The sequence below is a fragment of the Lampetra fluviatilis genome, chromosome 31 (genome assembly GCF_964198595.1).
Source record: "Lampetra fluviatilis chromosome 31, kcLamFluv1.1, whole genome shotgun sequence".
NCBI lineage: Eukaryota > Metazoa > Chordata > Hyperoartia > Petromyzontiformes > Petromyzontidae > Lampetra > Lampetra fluviatilis.
The window spans coordinates 3840083-3860702 of record NC_136305.1 but is presented as its reverse complement, the minus strand read 5'-3'; the positions used below and the strand labels follow the sequence as shown (position 1 = coordinate 3860702).

Below are 20620 nucleotides of genomic sequence, written 5' to 3'. Positions count from 1 at the left end.
TATACCGAGGTATGACTATGCACTTTTGTCCTCTCGGTCACTCTTCTTCATAATTTAATGCTAAGAACTCATCCATGAGCGATTTTTGTTGGGTATTTATGACAGCAAATTAATTTTCTGCTTGCAGAAAGGGTATTACGACAAGCTATATGTTTAATGAAAATTCTTTCTGCCTCAATTTGTGTGCCTATTGACACCACACCATCTACCACTATCTGATTTGTGTAATTGTAAATAATGTTGTTTCAAGATAATTGCGAATTAATGTTTTTGCAGTCCCCTTAATCACCTGAGATATATTCGTCCTAAGTGCTCTCAGCGGCAATGTAAATGATTACGCTTCTTAAAATATTAATCCATGTCTCTTGCTTTAGATAATCTTTGCTGTCCTTGCAGTTTTTACAAGCATGGTCAATGCGCTCATAACCATGCTATATTCCAAAGATTTTATCAGCATAGTTGCTTTTACTATGAATGGTTTTCTTACATTTAACAGCATAATCCAATGTGAAAATACATAGCCACTGTCATCGTTACCACAGCATTATAATTGAAAATGATAGCGCTGAAAAAGACATGAAATGTCTCTGGTAGTGACCCCTGCTTCACAGGAGAGAAAATTTTAATGCATAAGATTTAGACTTAAAATTAAAGACCTGCCTGGAAATTATTGAGCAAAAAATAAATCAGGACTCTATGGGAACAGCTATCTGTGAAGATATATGTTGGTAAATGGTTAAAGATGTGCTGGTTAGGTTTAATGTAATCTGGCATTGGCTGTGGTGAACTCTTGACCCCGGTGAAGGTAGTAAAATATTTTCATTCTTGTTTGTACATGATGCCAATGTGACCCCAACATTTGTATTCTGAGCACCGCAATAGCATTTTCCCGCTTAACAGAACTAAGGGCAGTGCAGCTAATGTAATCATCAACAGCAATGATCATTCCACTCCTGGATGAAGATATTCCCAAGCCATCGCCTTCTCTCATGATCCTGCGAAGCAAAGATCATTGCAGCATCCGCAAATTAGTTGATTTGGACGCGCAATCTCCGTGGTGGATATCTTTTCAGGCGCGTCTCCCCCTTTGGCTGCCAATCTTGTCATTAGTCCCGACCACTGAGCGTCATCCCCTATTAACAGCGGTGTCAGTATTGCATCCCCAACTTGCGCATGTTCTCTTAATGTACTCGTTGCAGTTAATTTACGCTAACGATTTTGTATTTTAATGTTTCACTGCATACTAATGGTTAAGCTTTGTTTTGTTTTCTGTACTGTGGTATCAACAGCCGGGCATTCTACGAGTCAACTTTCACAGAAGCTGAAAACAACTTACAAAGCGTCAACAAGCAAGGTATAACAAAGCCCTGGGAATTGCATCTCACCCTGACACTGCATTTTGCCAGTTTGCAGTAAAGATGGCTCATTAATCCAGTGGTATCCATTAAAGGGGTCCGATTCACATCCGTCATCCTTTTATCGTCATTTGCCATTCCCTTCAGCATTCACTGGGCTGTGCCGTCCTGCCATCTGTAAAATCTGTCACCCCCAAAGGCTCATTTGAATTCATTCACGCATGTGTACGAGATGGAAAACATGGGTGTATGTCGGCGTGTTTGTATGTGCGTCTGTGCATACGTGTTTGTGTACGTAGCCATGGGCATGCATGGGACAGCACTAATCAAGTTATTAATTTTGAGCTTCATTAAATATTTTAGTTTATGTTGGTGTAAATTATCATAGTTTAATATAATAGTTTTTCAAAATCATTACATTTTTTCCCCAAATTTGGTGTAAGGTTGTGCTTCAAATTTGTTTCACTTACCGATGACACTATCGCACTATGGCGTTTGTTTGTGTTTGCTCAAGTTAACTGCATTTTTGAGGTTCGGAGCAGGCGTACATTTGTCTCACCACGTGGCCTGTGTGCGTGCGTGTGTGCGTCTGCGTGTGGGATGTGCAACGCAGGCGTGCGTCTGTGCAACCGTGAGTGCGCTTGTACGTGGGTGTGTGCGAGTTTACCATTTTTGGACGCGCGCCCATGTGCCGCGTGTATTTCTCTCCCGCCGGCACTGCTGTAGCGTACAGATGTGAGTGGAGCCCTCAATTTCAACGTTGGGAGCTGGGAGCTCTGGGGAGGAGATTCCTGGGTAATGGGAATGCTGTCCCACGGAATGCCCCTGAAATATTTCCCTCCTCCCCGCACTCCAGTGCCCCTAACCTCGCTTTATGCATGCGAGCCGTGTGATGGGAGTCTTTGCTAAGAGCCTGTTGACCCCATTGAACGCCGTTCCACGCTCCACGAGCCGTTTTCTGTCAATCGTTTGCGACGGGACTATTAATTTTGCAACCGCCGACTGTTCCGTTTGTTGCCTAACCCGCACCGATGTTACTGAATTCCAAAGCACCGTGCTGTGGAGTTTGTGATTGTGGTTTCCAACATCTTGAGCACATATTCTTAGGTTTTTTCGGTAAAGTCACGTAGGTAAAAAATTTAAATTAATAAAAGTAAAATTAAAATAAAATAAAAATCACGGCGTTTCGGAGGCAACACAAGCTTCCGTCTTCAGGTGGAACCGTCACAGCACGATTGCTGCATCTTACTTGCTGTGACGATTCCACCTGAAGACGGAAGCTTGTGTTGCCTCCGAAACGTCGTGATTTTTATTTTATTTTTATTTTACTTTTATTAATTTAAATTTTTTACCTATGTGACTTTACCGAAAAAACCTAAGAATATGAATCCTTGCAGTCACGAAAGCTTCAAATCTAGAATCTTGAGCACAGTCAGGCTGTGGGTTATCTGTAAATTGTTTAAAAAGGTTTCGCTTGGTCAGCTTAAAGCAGCTTAAAGGAGTTAGTGGTGAACAATGTTAGTGTTTGTGAGGTTGCAAGATCTCATGATGACTTCTGTTTGGGCAAAAAACAGTCGTGCTGTATTGTGGAAATTTGCTTGCATGAAATATTTATTTTAGCTTACTAAAGGCTGGCTTCTATTGTAAAGACACTGCATTTTTTTGCCACCAAAGTACATGACTAGCTGGAGGTGTTCTAGATGAAATGTGGTTAATATTTAATTTCAACTCTTGCCGTGTTGGCGAAAAAAAATCCCTGGCAATTATGTTTTGAATGGAAGTAGCATAGCTGGGGTTGTCAGCAATATTTTGTGAGATTTCACAATTTCGCACGTGTGGTTTACTGTAGCGTGCATATTCTCTCCGTTTATCTTTATTGCCTGGAGCTGGTGTGGGTTATTTGAACAAATCGTGTATAGTCACACACTTACAGGTTTTCTCTGTCCTGGTGTCATTGAATGGGCTTAAGGAATTTTTGGGTGACAGTGAATTTACAGGGTCAAGGTGAAGGCTAATCCTTTACGCACTGCATGTCAACTTGTAGCGTAATACAGATGTTTTTAGTCATGGTAAATATTGGCAATGCATGCTTTCTCAGGTTGAGGATAATATGCAGGGCTAAAGGGTGCCCTGAGTCTTTGCGTGTTTTCACAGTTTATTTTATGGCCAGCGCTTATGTTTTGAGTTACAGTATCTCTGTTTGGATTGAAAGTTAGCATTCAGGTAAGCACAAGAGCCTGTTTTTTTTAGTATTTGCTGCAGGCTACACATCTGCAATTTATGGCTACAGTGTGATTTACAGCACAGAAGTTACGGTTACTTATGCAGTTAAACTGTAATGATATAACATGCAGGGGCATGAATGCGTGAATGTGTAGGAGACAATGACTGATTGTTTCGTGAAAAACGAACGTGTGTGCGTGTGCCGGACCGCGTGTTTGTGTGCGTGCGGTACCGTGTGCGTGCGCGTTCGTCTGCTGTTCAGATCGTGTCCAGTTTCAAGGCCACGACTACACGCGCCGTATGCCAGCTGCAAAAGGAGTACGCCGGACACCGTGATGGCCTCTGGGATGTGGCCGCCACTCGCATCGCCCCCGTTGTGCTCGGCACTGCGTCAGCCGGTGTGTGCCATAATTTCCAATCGCTCTTCCAATGCTTTCCAACTTAGGTTGAAAGCATTTATGCGTTAGCTCTGTCCGTCTACCGATCGGTAACGGTGAGGTACGACAACTCTTGTAAATATGGTACAAAAATAATGTACCTGCAGTACTCGGTTGTGTTGCTGTTCGGGACCCTATTGGATATCGGTCAAACTGATAAAAGGGTTTGATTAAACTTGAAGAAACAAACCAGAGCGAAATATTACTGTGTAGAAATGTGCAAACGCATTTATCTTTCACAGCTACTTGTCTACTTCTGTACTGCTAAATAAATACATGTTGAAAAGCATTACATAATATGGGTGTTGTATGATTTATAGCTTCGCGCATTTTACGTTTTTCCCTCCATTTAGAAACATGCGTTTACACTATTTCGATTATTTTTCTGCTATAAATGTCCAAATGATAAGCCACTTTGTTGAGCTATCATTTGTGGCCGGGTTGGTTTTGAACAATAAGTTAATACCTCGGTGGGCTTTGCCTGGTGGGATGGAGATGGGTTAGTTTGATTTATGTGTTTGGGTGATTTATTTATCTTTCTTGCACTTGACACTCCTGTCATGTTTTTGTATTGTTTTTTGTTGTAACATTCTTACCCGCCCTAACTGAATATATTTTTTTCAAAATGGAATTGCTATAGCAGTGTGCCTGCAATCTACATGGTTGTGGATTTATTTTTTCTCTCTCATACGTTTTTGTATTATGTATTTTGTAAATACGAAATCAAATTTCGTGTTTTTGAGTGCTATTTTGTTTGATTCAGCATCTTTCAAGTAAGCAGGCCCCCTAATATTGTATTTCTATGATGATGACGGGCATCTCTTTTCAAAGAGACATTTCAGCACGTTTATAACTGTGTGGAGGAGGGTGGCTTAAATAGCATAATTGGGACATGTTAATGTGTCACCACTGATAATTTTCTTCATATGAGACTTATAGAAAATTGACTTATAGTGGGAAAGAGTGACTTGTAGTTTTCTCTGCCTAGCTGAACTAGAGAACCATGGTAACCCCCTGTGTTATTTGAACAACAGTCGCCTGGATAGACTTGCTCCTGCCATAGAAACGTGACATTTTTACCAATGATTCAGGGCAGTTTATGGAACATGGGAAACGATATTAACCATGACTTTTGTTGTTACTTCTCTTTGAAAGTAAATGTATCGACCTTCTTTCTGATCTGCATTTTTTTCTGTGCCCAGATCACACTGCCATGCTATGGAGCATAGAGACTGGGAAATGTATCTTAAAGTATGTTGGACATGCAGGCTCAGGTACTATGCCCTGTTCAACACACCCTTTGGCAACAGCACACATTACCCCAATTCTCATTGGTTTATCGACCAGTGATGGATTGTTAAATTGGCTACTTTTTTGGGATCACTCAGTGATGAGAGCCTGAATTCATGGGTTTTACCAAGAGCCTTGATGATTGTGCGTGACATCCATCTGCGCACGCGCACACACACAGAAGAGCCACCTTTTTCCACTAGGTAACGGTGATGTCACCGCGTGAGTGCCAGGCGAGTTGCGTTATGATCACCTACATACACACGTGCACAAACAAAGATAATCATCCTAATAACTCATAGAGCTGTTGAGACAAATTATTTCGAGAAGCCATTAAGACTTCTACAGAACATAAGGAGGTGGTCTGGCAAGAACCACACCTTGAAATAATTGCTCATTGCTGGTGTTTATACACCACACCAGGTACTTCTGAAACAAGTATGACCTTGTGGAGGCCAAGGAAAGGGTCATTACCACACGCCACTATTATCCTTGGCCAAGAATTCAACCCAGATCTCTGGGTTTGTAGCACAGTAGCACATGTGTGCAAACAACTGTGCAAACAACTGCATCACCACTCCAAAATTGCGCACACATGCGCGTAGGGACTCTATAAACAAGTTTTTTTTAGTTAATCTTACAGATTATTTAGCCAAGTACTGTTCTCAAACTGCTGTTTTTAGAAGAGCAGCACTGTAATTATGTTTGTGACTTGACAATGCATTTAACATGTAAATGTAATTTATTATTGAACGTCATGTGTTATTGATCAGGAATAACATTTTTATAAACGCAAAATTTTAAAACAATGTAGTTAATGGGTAGAGCATATCTTAACTTCCCTTGGTGATGCAACATGACAGTGAGTAGGATATAAGATCTGCTTCGCAGTGTCAACGGAAAATTTGCAAGACTGCAGCGAACATGGACAGTGAATTGTTTTCATCAGCATGGTTCATGCAAAGTTATGCTACAATTGCCAGTGTTTTTCACGTATAACAATCTACCGTTCAATGTATAGTTGTATCAACGCCAGAAGCTTAGTGTGGGATTTTGTTTTCGAGAAATGTCTAATTTAAGGAAAAAATGCTGCAAATAATGACATTTGAATTGAACTGCCGGCTAGAATAGGGGGTGATTTATTAACTGAATTTTTGCTCTACAGTAGCGCATGTGTACTCACTTTAGATTACTTTGCTTTCACAGTGCGTATTGTTTGGTGAAATCACCAACTGGTAGCTTGCTAAAATTAATGTTCAACTTGTCATTTTAAATGGAGTTGCAGAGCTGGAATAATTGTATGTCTTGGTTTATTTAGAATTTCACAAAATGGTCTGTTGTTTGTTTATGTGTATAGTTTGTGATTTTTTGCCAACATTTGATTAGTGATCCATGTCAGAAATTAAAGTTAATGGTGCACATATTCTTAATTTGTGTTGTGTGCAGTTGTTTATTTTGACAGCAGTGTTGGGTTCATAAAAGTGACTGGTTTTCTCATTATATTTTGTTTTTGTCCCTATTGCCTCACAGTTAATTCTATCAAATTCCATCCAACGGACCAGCTGGCTCTGACAGGTAACGAACAAACACGCACACGTGCAGCACAGACACATACAGAAATAAGGCATAAGCATACGTGAATGTGCTCGAAGCTAAAAGGTCCTCTTTTTAGCCTTTTAGGTTGTACAGGTGAGCATTGTTAATAAGCTTGCTATGATTCATCAATGAAAATGATTTCTTACCCTCTCAATAAAAAAATGTAATTATGGATGTATGAATCGGTTATTTTAGTTTTATATACACAGAGTATGCGAGTAGTTGATGTAAAATCTGTAACCGCTGGATTTTACAAGCTATGCAATGGCAAAAAACCCCATCGATTTGTGAATCCATTGGCCCAATGGGCTTAGCCTGAATTAATTGAATTGTGGAGCCGTGAATTGTTGTGATGCCTCGGTGTTGGTGAGTACCTATTAAGGCCATCACCGATGATAGCTTATCTAAGTGGCAATTATGGCACATTTCAACGGCCACTGGGAAGTGGGCCAGCTTGGTTAGCTGAGCCGCCTTGAATTCCAATGCCAGCCTTTACCGGGCCTATCTAATCTGGGTGCTTGGCGGCCCTCTTTCTCATGTGCAGAAGCGTAGAGCACAATTGTCACGTCACGGGGCCAGCATGGAAGGGAAACGCACGGGCAATAGCATTTGTATCTTTCGTTTTAAGCTTTCGTGACTGCAGGGATTCATCTTCTTGGTTCTTTCGGTAAAGTTACGTGACTTTACCGAAAGAACCAAGAAGAAGCATTTGTATCGTGACTCGATTTCGAGGCCTTGTCTTTGTAACAAAAAAAGATGATTGCCTGGGGTATCCCGACCTAATCCAAGCCTGCATTAAACTTTGTTTTAATTATTTTTTACAATGGCTTCCTTCTGGCCGTGGATGTTAGGGAGTGGTATGATTCAATCCCATTGAGCTTATAGTTCGTGAAGCATTGGGACAGCATTTCAGCCATTCCAGAAGAGCCGATGACCATTCCTGGTCAAGCGAGCCCACTCTTCATTGGTTGTTGGAACATTGCAGAGGTGATGCGGCTAACCCAAAAAACCTGGCAAATATTTGACATACGTTTGGAGAAGCCCTTTAATGTTTGCGTTGAGATTAAACTATCTCTTCTGTCAATATGTGTTTCCAAAATTAGATGTGTGTTTCTGTGACTGGCGCATGTTATTAATTTGTGAAGAAGACCACACTGTGGCATCATGAGTAAAGAGTAACTTGTGCCCTGTTTAGTTTGCGTGGGTGACGCTGCCTCCTGTTGTGTCAACAGCATCGGGCGATCACTCTGCGCATGTGTGGCGTTACCTGGTGCAGTTGCCGTTGACCCAGACCAGCATCGACTCAAATGTACGTCCCTGCACAGCTCGACGCCAAGTGACATACACAATCTGGCCAAATTTCCAGTACCTCGGAGTTTTGGTTATGTTTACAGTGGTAACTGATTAACAGGCATAGGTCTAACTTGTGTCACATTTATACCTAGTAGAGCTGGGCAGCTATATGGAATCTTAGAAACTTAAATAAGTAAAAGTAAGCCAGATAAAATATCAAGATCTTTCTTACCTCTTGGTGACAAAAAACAAATGACTTTTTATTCATTATTACTTCTAGATTTGAAGCTTTCGTGACTGCAAGGATTCATACTCTTAGTTTTTTCGGTAAAGTCACGTAGGTAAAAATGAAATAAAAATTAATAAAAATCTAATAATAAAAATCTAATTTTTAAAAAATGAATTTTAATTTCATTATTACTTGCTTTTTTACAGTTTTGCTGTACCCATTTCAAATTAGTTATTTATTGATAGGGAGACTTTTGGTCAAACTGGTCTCTTAAATGTACAGCCCTTTGTCAGTCCACTGCTTATTGAACACCTCCTCCCACACTGTATCGGTAATGGCAGTAGTTTTCCCGTATTTCATAATGCGGGTTGATGAAGCAGGGGTCCTAGAACGGGTTCAGATATCACTCACAACTGACGGTAGCCATGGCTAGCAATCAAACTCATGCCGCTTGGTTTGGTAGCACATTGCACTAACTAAAACTGAAACTAGGTGAGGGACTACAAAGCAATCTAGCTCTCTTTCATAAGCGACCTGGCCATCACAAATGATAGCCCAACGAAAGTGGCTTATCATCACGTGGACATTTATAGCAGCCAAATACTTTAAACGCATGTTGATTCTAAATGTGGAGGGAAAAACTGGAAGACCCGGAGAAAAATGCACACCCCCATAGGGAGAGGGACATGCAAACTCCAAATATACAGGTGTCAAGAGTTGGGATCGAACCCACGAAGTTCTCCATACCAGGCGAGGTAGTTAACATCTCACCACTGTGATGCCCCTTGCTACCACTGATCCCCCAACGCTCTCTTATCTGGTAAAACATTTGAAAAGCATTGATAGAAATCCAAAACACCCTGCTTGGTTGTCGGCCTTGATGACGACCAGAAGACGACGAGGCCACTCCCCTGCGCTGCGCGGCCCAATCGTTGCTCTGTCCCTCGTTTCCACAGCCATCGGGAGAGGACGAGGTTGACGCGTCGGACAAGGATGAGGCGGAGGCGTTGGACGCGGCGGAGGCGGCGAGCGAGGCGGCGCTGACGGTGCGCGCTCCCGTCACGGCGCTCAAGGGCCACCAGGGCGTCATCATCGCGGCCGACTGGCTCGTCGGGGGCAAGCAGCTCATCACTGCATCGTGGGACCGCACAGCCAACGTGTATGACGCAGAGACTTCTGAGCTGCTGCACTCGCTCACAGGTGGCTACTGCTGCGGGGGTGGGGGGCCCTTGTGAGTGGTCCACAATGTCTCCTGCCTGTGGTCTCTAAATGACACTTCCCGTGGGAAGAGAATGGTGGATGGTAATGGGGATAGATAAACGTTTTTTGGGTTCGATCGCGTTATTTATAAATGTGTCGTAACCCTCCACCACCCGACACGGCCAATCAGCAAAAAAGTGTCATGTTGACAAAAGACAAAGAGTTCACTACTTTAGCCCATCGGTGTGTTGAAGAGTGAAACCACAACATTTACAATTTTTGAGTACATTGTTTCGCTGGTAATTGCATCCAGCATCATCGGGCAATTCGCCAGAATGGTGAGGCTCTGCTCTTGCTCCCGGTCTTAAATAGAGCAGCAGCAGGGTGACGTCATCATTTAACACATTTATAAATAACGCGATCTAACCCAAAAAACGTTTATTATGAATAATATTGGTCGCGAAAGCCTACGTGTTAAACTGGGGATACATAAAGACAGAATGAGTGAGAATGCGTGTATGTGTGTGTGCCATTGAGACATACACACCCAATGGCGGAGCCAGGATTTTCAGGTGGGGGGGGCGGCAACCCCTCCAGCAATGAAAAGGACTTGTCCCTTGCTTTTTATTCGACGCGTGTGCGGCGATGGCGCAGCCATCGATCGGGGGTCGAATTCGAACCACGCGTGATCTGCATCGCGCTAGCTGAAGGTATGTCTTCAGGGAAGTCGTGTACTGTATACGCAACTGCGCACAATTCTGAGTCGCTTATAACTGCTTTGCTGTTACTTATTGTCAATTATTTACTATTGTCCTATCATCTCGTAGAGTCCCTGGCACATAAATAATATGCTACACAGTGGCAGTGGGGGTCACAAAATGCCGATTTATTACTAATAAACCCCAATGATCCGATCGAAATGAGGGATTTAGATCGGATCTTTGGGGGGCATGTGCCACCCCACCCCCCCACTGGCTCTGCCAGTGTACACAACCCCACCCCTTTGTGTGCCATGCTGGCCTAAATAGGTGCTCGCAAACAGCACTTGCCCCAACAGTCTCAATTTGTGTTTGTCTATAACTTCATATCGAGACGACCAAATGTTTAACCAACCTCTTCCTATGGTTCAACGTTTGGTCGTCTCCATAGGAATCACACCTTCTGAAGACAAACTAATTTGTGAAAATGTTTTTGCGCCAACGTGTTGTGCCGTGGATTATGGGAGGAAATATTCCCGCTTCCAAAAATAGCGATGCTTCCAAAAATTTGCTGATTGCTGGGAGAATGCGGACTTGCGGCTGGATTAATCTGCAAAAAAAAATAGCGGGTGATAAGGTTTAGAGGTTTTTTTTGAGATTCAAATGGTGCAAAACTTGCATCTGGGTTTATGTCAAAATATTTTTTGGAATTTTTTTTAGACTTCATAGACAAATATAAGTAAAAGCAACATTCTTTTTTACCAAAGAAATCACATCAGCACTGCCACTTCTACAGTTCACAGTTTGTGGTCAGCAAAGCATTTTCAATCTTGCATGGATTATGGGGGCAGTCACGAACAGCCAATAATCTGTGAATGACAGAAATGATAGATTATTGCAGTTGTGCTGTACTTTGTGTGCCGACTAAACGTAAGCACTGAAGAGCTAAAGTTAACCGGCTGTGCATGGTGCTGGCTACAGCACACCTCTTACCATGTGGCAAGCCAGCATTAATAGGTGCTTGCTAACACCACTGCTTTCCAGCTGCTGGCATAAGGATAAACGGCGGCTGTTTTTGGTTTCTTTTGTGCGCAGGGCACGATCAGGAGCTGACGCACTGCAGCACCCACCCGGCCCAGCGCCTGGTGGTGACGTCCTCTCGCGACACCACCTTCCGCCTGTGGGACTTCCGTGACCCCTCCATCCACTCGGTCAACGTCTTCCAGGGCCACACCGAGTCAGTATTTGCCTCCCCTTCTCCGTTGTGTAGTTTCTCCCAGAGGCGGCATTCAAAAGCGCTGTTGTGTAACGATATCATCCGGTGGCATTGTTCGGGTCTCTCTTATCAAATTATTGTAGATGTTTGTCTGTTGCACTTGAGTCAATCTCGTCATTAGCCCAGTAAATAGCGTGCGGTCTTTTGTTATAAAACGTAGGTATTGGTGCTGAGCCGTAACCTGAATGAAGCACAATCGTTTTCGATGGATTTCTTTTGTGCAGTCACTGCTGACTGCGCAGAGACGATAAAACGCATCGCATGTCAGGACCTTGTTCTTACAGTCCACATTCTAAGTGTTGTTTGGCTGCGCGCTCTGACAAGGCCCATCAGCCTTCACGAGCCACCCGGCCACCCCTGTCTCTAACATTGGCGCGCAGTGAATTGCGCCGCCGAATGTATTTTGGAGATTACTCATTGCCCCTAAGGAGCGCATGTTTGAGCAATGCAGATCCATTTGAAGGTGATTCCTACTCTGTGGCTTGCATCCCAAACTAGCACACTACCTGTGCGAGTCACGAGCTTAATCTGTTGGGTCTGCCTTTGCTTGTGATACTGGCCCTCCCTATAATGTACGTGCGCGCTTATACACACACGCACACGCGGGAGTATTTTAATGATGTGCACCCTTGGAGTCACATTGCAAAATAGCGCTGGCACATGACTTAATTTTTAGTTTTTGGAAAGAAAAATAAATAAACGGTTGCCTGGGTTTGGAAAATTGTGCCTTTTAATTATAGCAGATGTTACACTCAAGCACTTATATGCGGTGCTTAGATTGGGTACGGCGGCACTAATGGCGTGTGCTGTCGGTGCAGGTTCATTAAGTAAGACGTATTGACACTTGCCGGTATTCCGTGATGTGCACGTGCGCGCCCCGGTGCTGCCTCAGGTGCAGTTGCGGCAGTTGTTAAACTGGGTCATCCATCTGCCTCTGTCGCCAGGATAATGGCGTCGCGTTTATCGCGGATTCGTCATCGGCGTACCTTCGGAAGGGAGACACTGTTGTTATCCCCGCAAATTTGTCGAACGTGAAGGTTTAGCCCCAGAACATGCTGCTCATGTCAGTAGATGTGTAGCCGCCTGTCGATTTTTGTTGGCGCTTTCAGACCAGCTTCTCCATGGTGGGGTGAAATGTCTCTTGGAGATTACCCAACCTCTAACCCCCACCATGAGTGGTCATTTACATATGAAAACATCACTGGCTTCTTTCTAACACAACCTTCAGTTTAACACGTAGGCTTTTGCGACTCTGGCTGTCCGCCTGATGATGCCTGTTGTAATTACTGGCCAAACGTGGTATTCTCATTGTAAATGCTGTGGGTTTACTCTCCAACACACCAGTGTGCTGAACTAGTAACTAATTATCATGTTTTGTTTAAATGACAAACATTACTAATTGGCTGTGTCGGGTGGGGGCGGCTATAACGACACATTTATACACACGCGATCTAACCCCAAAACCTCTATTGTGGATAACACAACCTTGGTTTTTCAAACATTTGTATGTTTATGGTCAATAATGAAGCTCCAGAGTGTTTTTGATTATAACGTGGCTGACGGAGAGACGCGTTGTAGCAAGGTTACGTCATCCGTATATCGTGTTTCACTCACCTCGCCTGTGTGCGTGCGTGCGTGCATGCGCAGCACCGTGACGTCGGCCGTGTTTGCATCGAGTGAGAACGTGGTGTCCGGCAGCGACGACCGCACCGTCAAGGTGTGGGACCTGAAGAACATGCGCTCGCCCATCGCCACCATCCGCACCGACTCCGCCGTCAACCGGCAAGTCTTTCTTTCACACCGGCAGACCGCGGCGCCGCTTGGCGCGGGCATGATTGCGGTGGCTCTTTTTAAAATCGAGCAGCCCATTGAGAAAAAAAGTCACAGGTTCGCATTCACCTGTCGTTACCAACTGTTTCTTTTGTTGTTCGAGCAGAGAGAGAGAGAATGTGATATGTACGCGTTGTTCCTCTGTGTATACGCGAGGCTACAGTGTGCAGCACAGGCCTCCAGAATCTACATTTAAAAGTATTACAGAGATATTCGCCAAAGCGTTGGTCATATATTTCAACGCCTACCAAGTGCTTAATCTGCTCGGTCGGGCAGACTGCAGAGCCTTTCCTTCTTTCCTTAACGAATGCCACACCAAGCAGCAGCTTACTGGTACCCCCCTCCCCCCACTGGTCCCTCCTCATTCATATATTAATTTCATAATGGGATCACAATTCCAAAACAGAAATCGTAAGACTCACCCAAAATATTTGAATTCGGCAATATTTGTAAAACAGCTCCGACATGCAAAATCCCTAAACTGTGCTGGGTTATCTTAGAAACGTTCGTTTAGATTATTTGGCTGCTATAAAATTCCACATAAGACACTTAATTGAGCAATCATTTGTGGCCAGATCGCTTCTGAAAAAGAGCTACATAGCTGAGTGGGCCTTACCTAGTAAAATAAAAAAAATAGTTTAGTTTGTCCACTGGGTGGCAGGGTAGGATCAGGATTAGCAGCTTGGCCTTGGGTCTCAATTTCCAGAATTGTTTTTCTCCCGTTCCAGCCGACCACTGTGCTGTGATCATTGCCCACTCATAAGCTCTTGCTGAGTGTGGATGTTAATTTGGCCTCCTGCTGATCCGTTGATTATCGGAGTTAACAATGCCACAATGAACTGTGTGCACGAGTTGGCCATTGTGCGAGGGTTTTGTGTCATAGTTGAATAGACATGTAACAATCTCTCAGTTCATAGAACCCATTTAATTTGTCACGCTCACAAGGCATGCATTGAATTGCGCATATCTAAATCTACGGTTTACTTTGTAGGCAAATTATATGGAAAGTATAGGCCAATGTTAAAATTAGGCTAATGTAGCAGACAGAACTGTACAAATGAAATAGGAAAAGCAGGAAACAATACGAGCAAAAATAGAAGTATAACTAATGTATTCATGAATCGCATCGTGGCAATTCATCAAATCGCTTAGCAGGTAAGTTCTTAAATGCGCATAACAACTACCGTGTTCATTCCAATTGTCACATTACAAGTAAACCTCATCTGTTTGTCCTTAATGCCGTTGTGCCTTTTTGGAACAACAGAGATTACCCGCTTTTTGCAAAGAGGTTAACTTTTGTTGTGTTTGAAAATTGCCGGTTTCACGCACACTAATATATGGGCACGTCAAAGCCACGTTCCATTAAAGCTTCACACACCACTAACATTGCACGAGTGTGCGGGGTGTTTTTGTTTTTCATTTGCAATAACATGGCATTTGTTAACACAACCAAGCACATAACTAATGTTGCTTTTATGTTTTGTATTTGAATGGTTCTACACAAATAACACATTGCCATAAAGTATAGAAAGACACGTGAGCTTAGATTTGCCGCACCTCTGATTAGCGGGGTTGGCTATGTACGGTGCGAAGGAAGTGCGACATACACACACATGCAGATGTTTGGATATGATGGACATACGTAGATGAGCTATGCTCATTCTGATAACATTAATAGAACCCTCATTTGAGTGGCTGAGTAGCCTAATGGGATGTGCCCTTTTCTCTGCATCAGATTTCACGGATTTGATTTAACATATTAATTTCCTACATCAATACTCCTTCAGTTTCTGCCAGAGAATGTACGGATGTTAGAGTAAAAAAAAACCGGTGGTGTCATTTTCACGATTGGGCCAGTGTATATTCGTGGTATATCTTAAAATTCCATCTCGGACGTAAAATTGTAAAATAAAATGATTACTTATTTATGTTTTTCAGGCGTCTATAAAAATATATTTTCAGCAGGAAAGATCCTCAGTAAAGCAAGATGCAACCCAAAAGGCACATTTCTTGTCGATATGCACAAAAAAATGTGTGTTTTGTGCTGTCCAAATTAATTTTGAATCTTCATTAATGAGATAAAATACTTGAACGTCATAGTCAAGGCATGCTCTAGTCGTGCCACTGCAACGCTGCTTCCATACTTTTGTATAAGATATGACAAGAGCACACCTGACTGATTTTAAGTAATATCATTACTTAAAACCTTTCGTGACTGCAGGAATTCATATTCTTTGGGTCTTTCGGTAAAGTCATGTAGATAGGTTCAGAGAAAATAACGAAAAATTACAACGTTTCGATCGCTTGTGTTGCCTATCTACGTGACTTTACCGAAAGACCCAAAGAATATGATTTAAAGTTCTTGTTTTCCCATTAATCAAGATGAAAACACGTTGAGATAGCCTGGAACGTATTGCATCTCTATTTAAATAAAGGACATCAGTTACAAAGAAACAATCATAGTTCGCTCGTGAATTTAAATCAAAAGGATATGTATATAAAAATACATATTGCATCTCACCCAACCACACATTTGTCCAAATTTATTCTTACACAAGCTGTTTACTTATCGAAGACCATGTCGTCAAGTGGAAGTGACATTGAAATTAATTGAAGCAGCTTGTGCACACTGGTTATTGGCAGCACATTAGGGTCTTGTACAAACTGTGGTGACTGCAAACAGAGACACCCACACATTATTTGCAGATTGCTTTCCGCTGTGGAGCGATTGAAATGTCAATAATTTAGTAGGCAGAAAAAAAAATGAAATGCACACAGGTATCTTTTGTTAATGCACTTCATCCGTGCAGCATTTCAAAATGATCACAGTTATAGTTGACTCTTACAGAATGATAACAACTCAATTATTGTTTACCGCAGACGACCGCTGTATGCATTATAGGATTTGATCAGCCGTTTCATGCCTCTTTTTTTCCGACGTTATTCAGTTTCCGTAGCTTATACGTCGTTTCCAAACACAGCTGTGCACAGGCCCCTGGAAAGGTCGTCAATGAATTGGCATTTGTTTAGTCTTTACTGGGTAAACACATGCATGGACAGAGGGGGGGCGGGCACTTACAAACCGGGTCATGGGGTCCCAGTGCAACTGTGGTAAGGAGCTGTTCGGGACGATACCTGTGTATGCAGGAGCTGAGAGCACGTTGAAGTCGTGTCGAAAATTAATGGTTGCCCGAGGCGCTGGGATGATTAGTTGTCTTGAGTTATCTTTAGACTAGGGACATTGTGAACACACATGACAATTATATAATCAATCACAATTTTATTTAAACTGATTGAATGGGCATGAATCGTGGGGTAGCTGAAAATGTGTTACGTTATGGTTATTTGAATTGAGTGTCAGAATGGCTATGAATTTCAGCAAGATTTTTAGAAAGCTATATATATTACAGACAACGATTTTATCACCCAGAATGCATCAGTTCTCAGAAGATAAGTGGGGTTGAAACTGGATGAGCTGTTTACATGTGCAAACAGGTATGTTGCGGGGCTACATGATCAGCAGCAGAGGGCCGTGCTGCTAGAAAATACGTTCAACTGTACTATGCTCCCACATCTATGCTCCCCTTTCACCAACCGACACTGATCAACGTGATGACGTATGGTCAAATAACCCCCATGACCTCTGCATGGCCCAAGCACAGCCGTTGTCCAGCAGCGAATTGACAAAGGGATGTACATATACTGATCCTATTTTGTTTGCATCCGTATTTATACAATGTTGATGTCTCTCCTGCGGTCTGTTTAACCTGATCCCACCTCTCAGGCTCAGTGTGTCACCCACGCACAAGATCATTGCACTGCCTCACGACAACAGGCACGTGCGTCTGTTTGACATGTCTGGCGTTCGTCTGGCTCGTTTGCCAAGGAGCAACCGGCAGGTAAGAGTATTAACAATAACGATGATGATGATGATCATGAGCAAGTGTGATTCACCTTTTATGATTTGACCCATCCCCTAATTGCCCCTTTTCACTATTTTTTTTCACTTTTCACTTCTGGTGATGATTATCATTATCATCATCATTATTAAGTGTTTTCACATGTGCAATCAGCACGAGTTTCCTTCACCTCTTCGGATCTTTTGCGGCCAACTCTTGTTGGCATTGTTAGATTTTATTCTGCCAGGTCTCCCCATCTGGTCCTCCTCGGTCCTTCTCGTCCATCTTCTGTGTGTCGGTTGCATTGCATCCATTTTCACAGTCACCTCTTTGCTGTATCCATCATTAAGTCGGATTTGTTGAAGAACCCTGCTATTGGGAATATGCGCATGGCACATGTAAGTACACGCATGGTGGAAGTGTTAATGCACGTAGGTTATCAACGGTGCCGTCAAAACTAAATTCTTCCCGTTGCTGTCACAGCTGAATAGTCTCAACTTTTCACCTTTTCCCCCTGGACACGTCACAGAGCCAACTGCTTTACGGTTCCCATGCCCTGTGATCACCTACAATAAAATGTAATTGAAAAGTGTGAAAGCAGGCTGGGTTTAGAGACAGATATGGTGGCTCTGGTTATGGTTAGGGGCTGGGATAGTGTCGGCTCTAGTGGTAGTTTGGCTTGTACGGTTAGGGATAGGATCTGGTTGGGTAGTTTCATGAGAGTTTGGGGTTATGGTTAAGTGTATTAGTTTAGCCATGTTTATTTGTTGTAGTACAGAGTTAGACTGATGGCCTTAATCTAAGTTGTCTTGTGGTTGTTGTTGTTGGTTGTTTGACTTGCATCCCACTGGGATTTTTGCACACAGTGTTGGTGTGTAACGGTGCTTTTTCTGCAATATTTTGCTGTCTTTTCTTGGATTTTGTTTGCACTTAGTCACATATTCACTTTAAGATGTTTTTTGTTCATGTTTTTGTTTTTTGTTTGTGGCGGTTGCACCCGTTTCAAGAGCCGAATGGCTCACAGGGCTATACCTAATAAATGAACTTGAACTTGAAGTGTTTGGTGAAAGGTACAGATGGGACTGATACCATATTGTAACAACTGTATGACCCGTGTCGGGTAAGGGCTATGGTATGGCTGGATAGTGTCATTCGCGTTCGGGGTAGGATTAGGGGCCATCCATTTAATCCACGCAGAAACAATCAAGGATTCATAATATGAACGTGTTTTAAGCAAACAGTCCACCGCCGGACTATCTAACTAATTTGCCGATGTAGACATTATTATCGAGGCTTCACCTCCCCCCCGCTTCCTATGCGTACGTACATTGTCAGTAGACATACGTGCACATTTGGGTTAACCCCCCCTCGCCCCTCCATGCATACGTCCTAAAGAGTATTTAAAAGGATGGCCCCATCGAGTATATCTGGGGTTTGGTACCTGTTCATAGGATTTGGTGTAGGACTATTATTGTGGATGCAAAGCATAGTTAAGAGTTATGAGTGAGGATAGTTTCTGTTTGGCGAGTGTGATCCACCTCTTGTGAATTTACCCCCCCCCCATCCCCTAATTGCCCTTTTCGTTTTCACTTGTGCTGCCCATAGCACTTCTAGTGAATGTGATGCGCATGTGTGTGCTTGTGCGTGCAAGCTCTGCCATGTGTACGACGCGTTTTAAGTGAAGGAATAACTCGTCAAACAAGTTTGCGTTTTGTCTTACATTTGTATCATCATCATGAATATTTAATGTTCAGTTCTGGAGCCCGTTGAGACCAGTTTTCTTGCAATAGAGACAGGAACGAACAGGGTTCGTTAGTGCAAATTTAAAATAACGATTGCAAAATTGAAAATGTTGCAAATCATAAACAAGTGTGGAAAATATTCCGATAACATGGGGCTAATCGAAGTAATTTATTATTGAGTGAAAAGTGTTGTGTAAGATTTAAAAGTGGAAAGATGTAATGAATTTCAATGTTCTAAATCTAAATCGTTTGGGTAAACAGCATTATGAGTGCGATCCCCAGAGTAGCCAGCAGAGGATATAATAATCACTGGCAGTGTTTTTTTCTGAACTGTCAAAGAATCTGAATTTCTCACAGCCACAGATTTAGCAGATTTTAGAATTCCTCCCGAAGTAAAGCAATGACCTCGACTTGTGCACATGCAAGGTGTTCTTAAGCACCATCTACTTCCACCGTGTGGCTTCTGAATTTATGATTAGGCGCGATTAGAGCCGTACTCTTCACATTTTGCCGCGTCTTAATTATTGAGCAGCTGCATGCTTTTAACAAGCGGCAGGTCACAGCCCTGGACTGCGCGTAACCAATAGATGGTCTGTTAATGACACCAACCAGAGTAAGTGCTGAGAGAAGGCATTTAGTCTGCTCGTCTCGCTTGAAAAGAACTCCGTTTGTGTCTTCTGTCAAAATGAAAATTCTGGGAAACGCTGCTCGTGTTACCGTTGGTGCTTTGTGCTTACAGCAGTGGTGTTGGATATGTGGAGGGGGGGGTGGTGGGGATAGTGGAATAAAGCTGTAGAGTAGTGAACGGCATCAGACTGGCAGGATTCGTGTTCACCGTCACACGGACACAGCGGCATTACCCTGCACGTGGGAGTGCGACAACGACTATTTGAAAAACAAAACCCGGCAATTAACGGCTGCGCGATTGTCACATTTTGGCAGCACAGCTTTCACAGTTTCACTTGCAACCCACACTGCTCAAAGCCCATCTTTGCCTGCAAATGAAAACTTTCGTAGACAGGGTTGCATATCTTTCCCCACTTCAATTAATGCCTCATCCCCCATGGCAAGTGTAGTGGCCAAAATCAGACTGGGTTGACCCTTGACCAATGAAGGAAGTAACTGCCATTGATGGTTTAAAGAAGGGGTGTGCAAACCTGCAGGGTGTGGCATGTTGTTTTTATATAACCCGCGAGCACCACGGGTACATGATCGCTGAGCAAAGTCTGTTGGGGCTGTTCACCGCAAACAGGATATCGTGATGTCCGGCTTATGAACGTGACAGCCCGTGGGAGGTAGGAGATTCCCAATTCCAGTGTGGTTCATGCTTGGAAAAGGTTGCACACCCAATGGTTTAAAGCGTGAGGATGCATCGCTTTACCACCGTTTTTCTCCTACCCTGGCAATGAGTATTGAGTGTGTGAACCAGCTGTTGACTGGCTAAGAAGTTGCAATTATGATAAGGCTTCACGTGACTTTATGAAAATTGGCTGAAGCGCAGGCTCTTTGTAAATCTCTCACGAGTGGAACCATGGTCAATTTCCTAGCCACC

General features: G+C 43.1%; 1 protein-coding gene across 2 annotated transcripts in view; it reads left to right on the top strand.

Moving 5' to 3' along the window:
• Positions 1-20620, top strand: part of WDR37 (WD repeat domain 37) — a 39416-nt gene that overhangs the window by 14321 nt on the left and 4475 nt on the right. For both annotated transcript variants that reach the window (XM_078870896.1, XM_078870895.1), the window contains exons 5-13: positions 1290-1354; positions 3841-3976; positions 5218-5289; positions 6836-6880; positions 8134-8210; positions 9380-9623; positions 11417-11558; positions 13245-13379; positions 17212-17326. In XM_078870896.1, the coding sequence (XP_078727022.1) occupies positions 1290-1354; positions 3841-3976; positions 5218-5289; positions 6836-6880; positions 8134-8210; positions 9380-9623; positions 11417-11558; positions 13245-13379; positions 17212-17326 (1031 nt within the window). The remainder of the gene's footprint in view (positions 1-1289; positions 1355-3840; positions 3977-5217; positions 5290-6835; positions 6881-8133; positions 8211-9379; positions 9624-11416; positions 11559-13244; positions 13380-17211; positions 17327-20620) is intronic.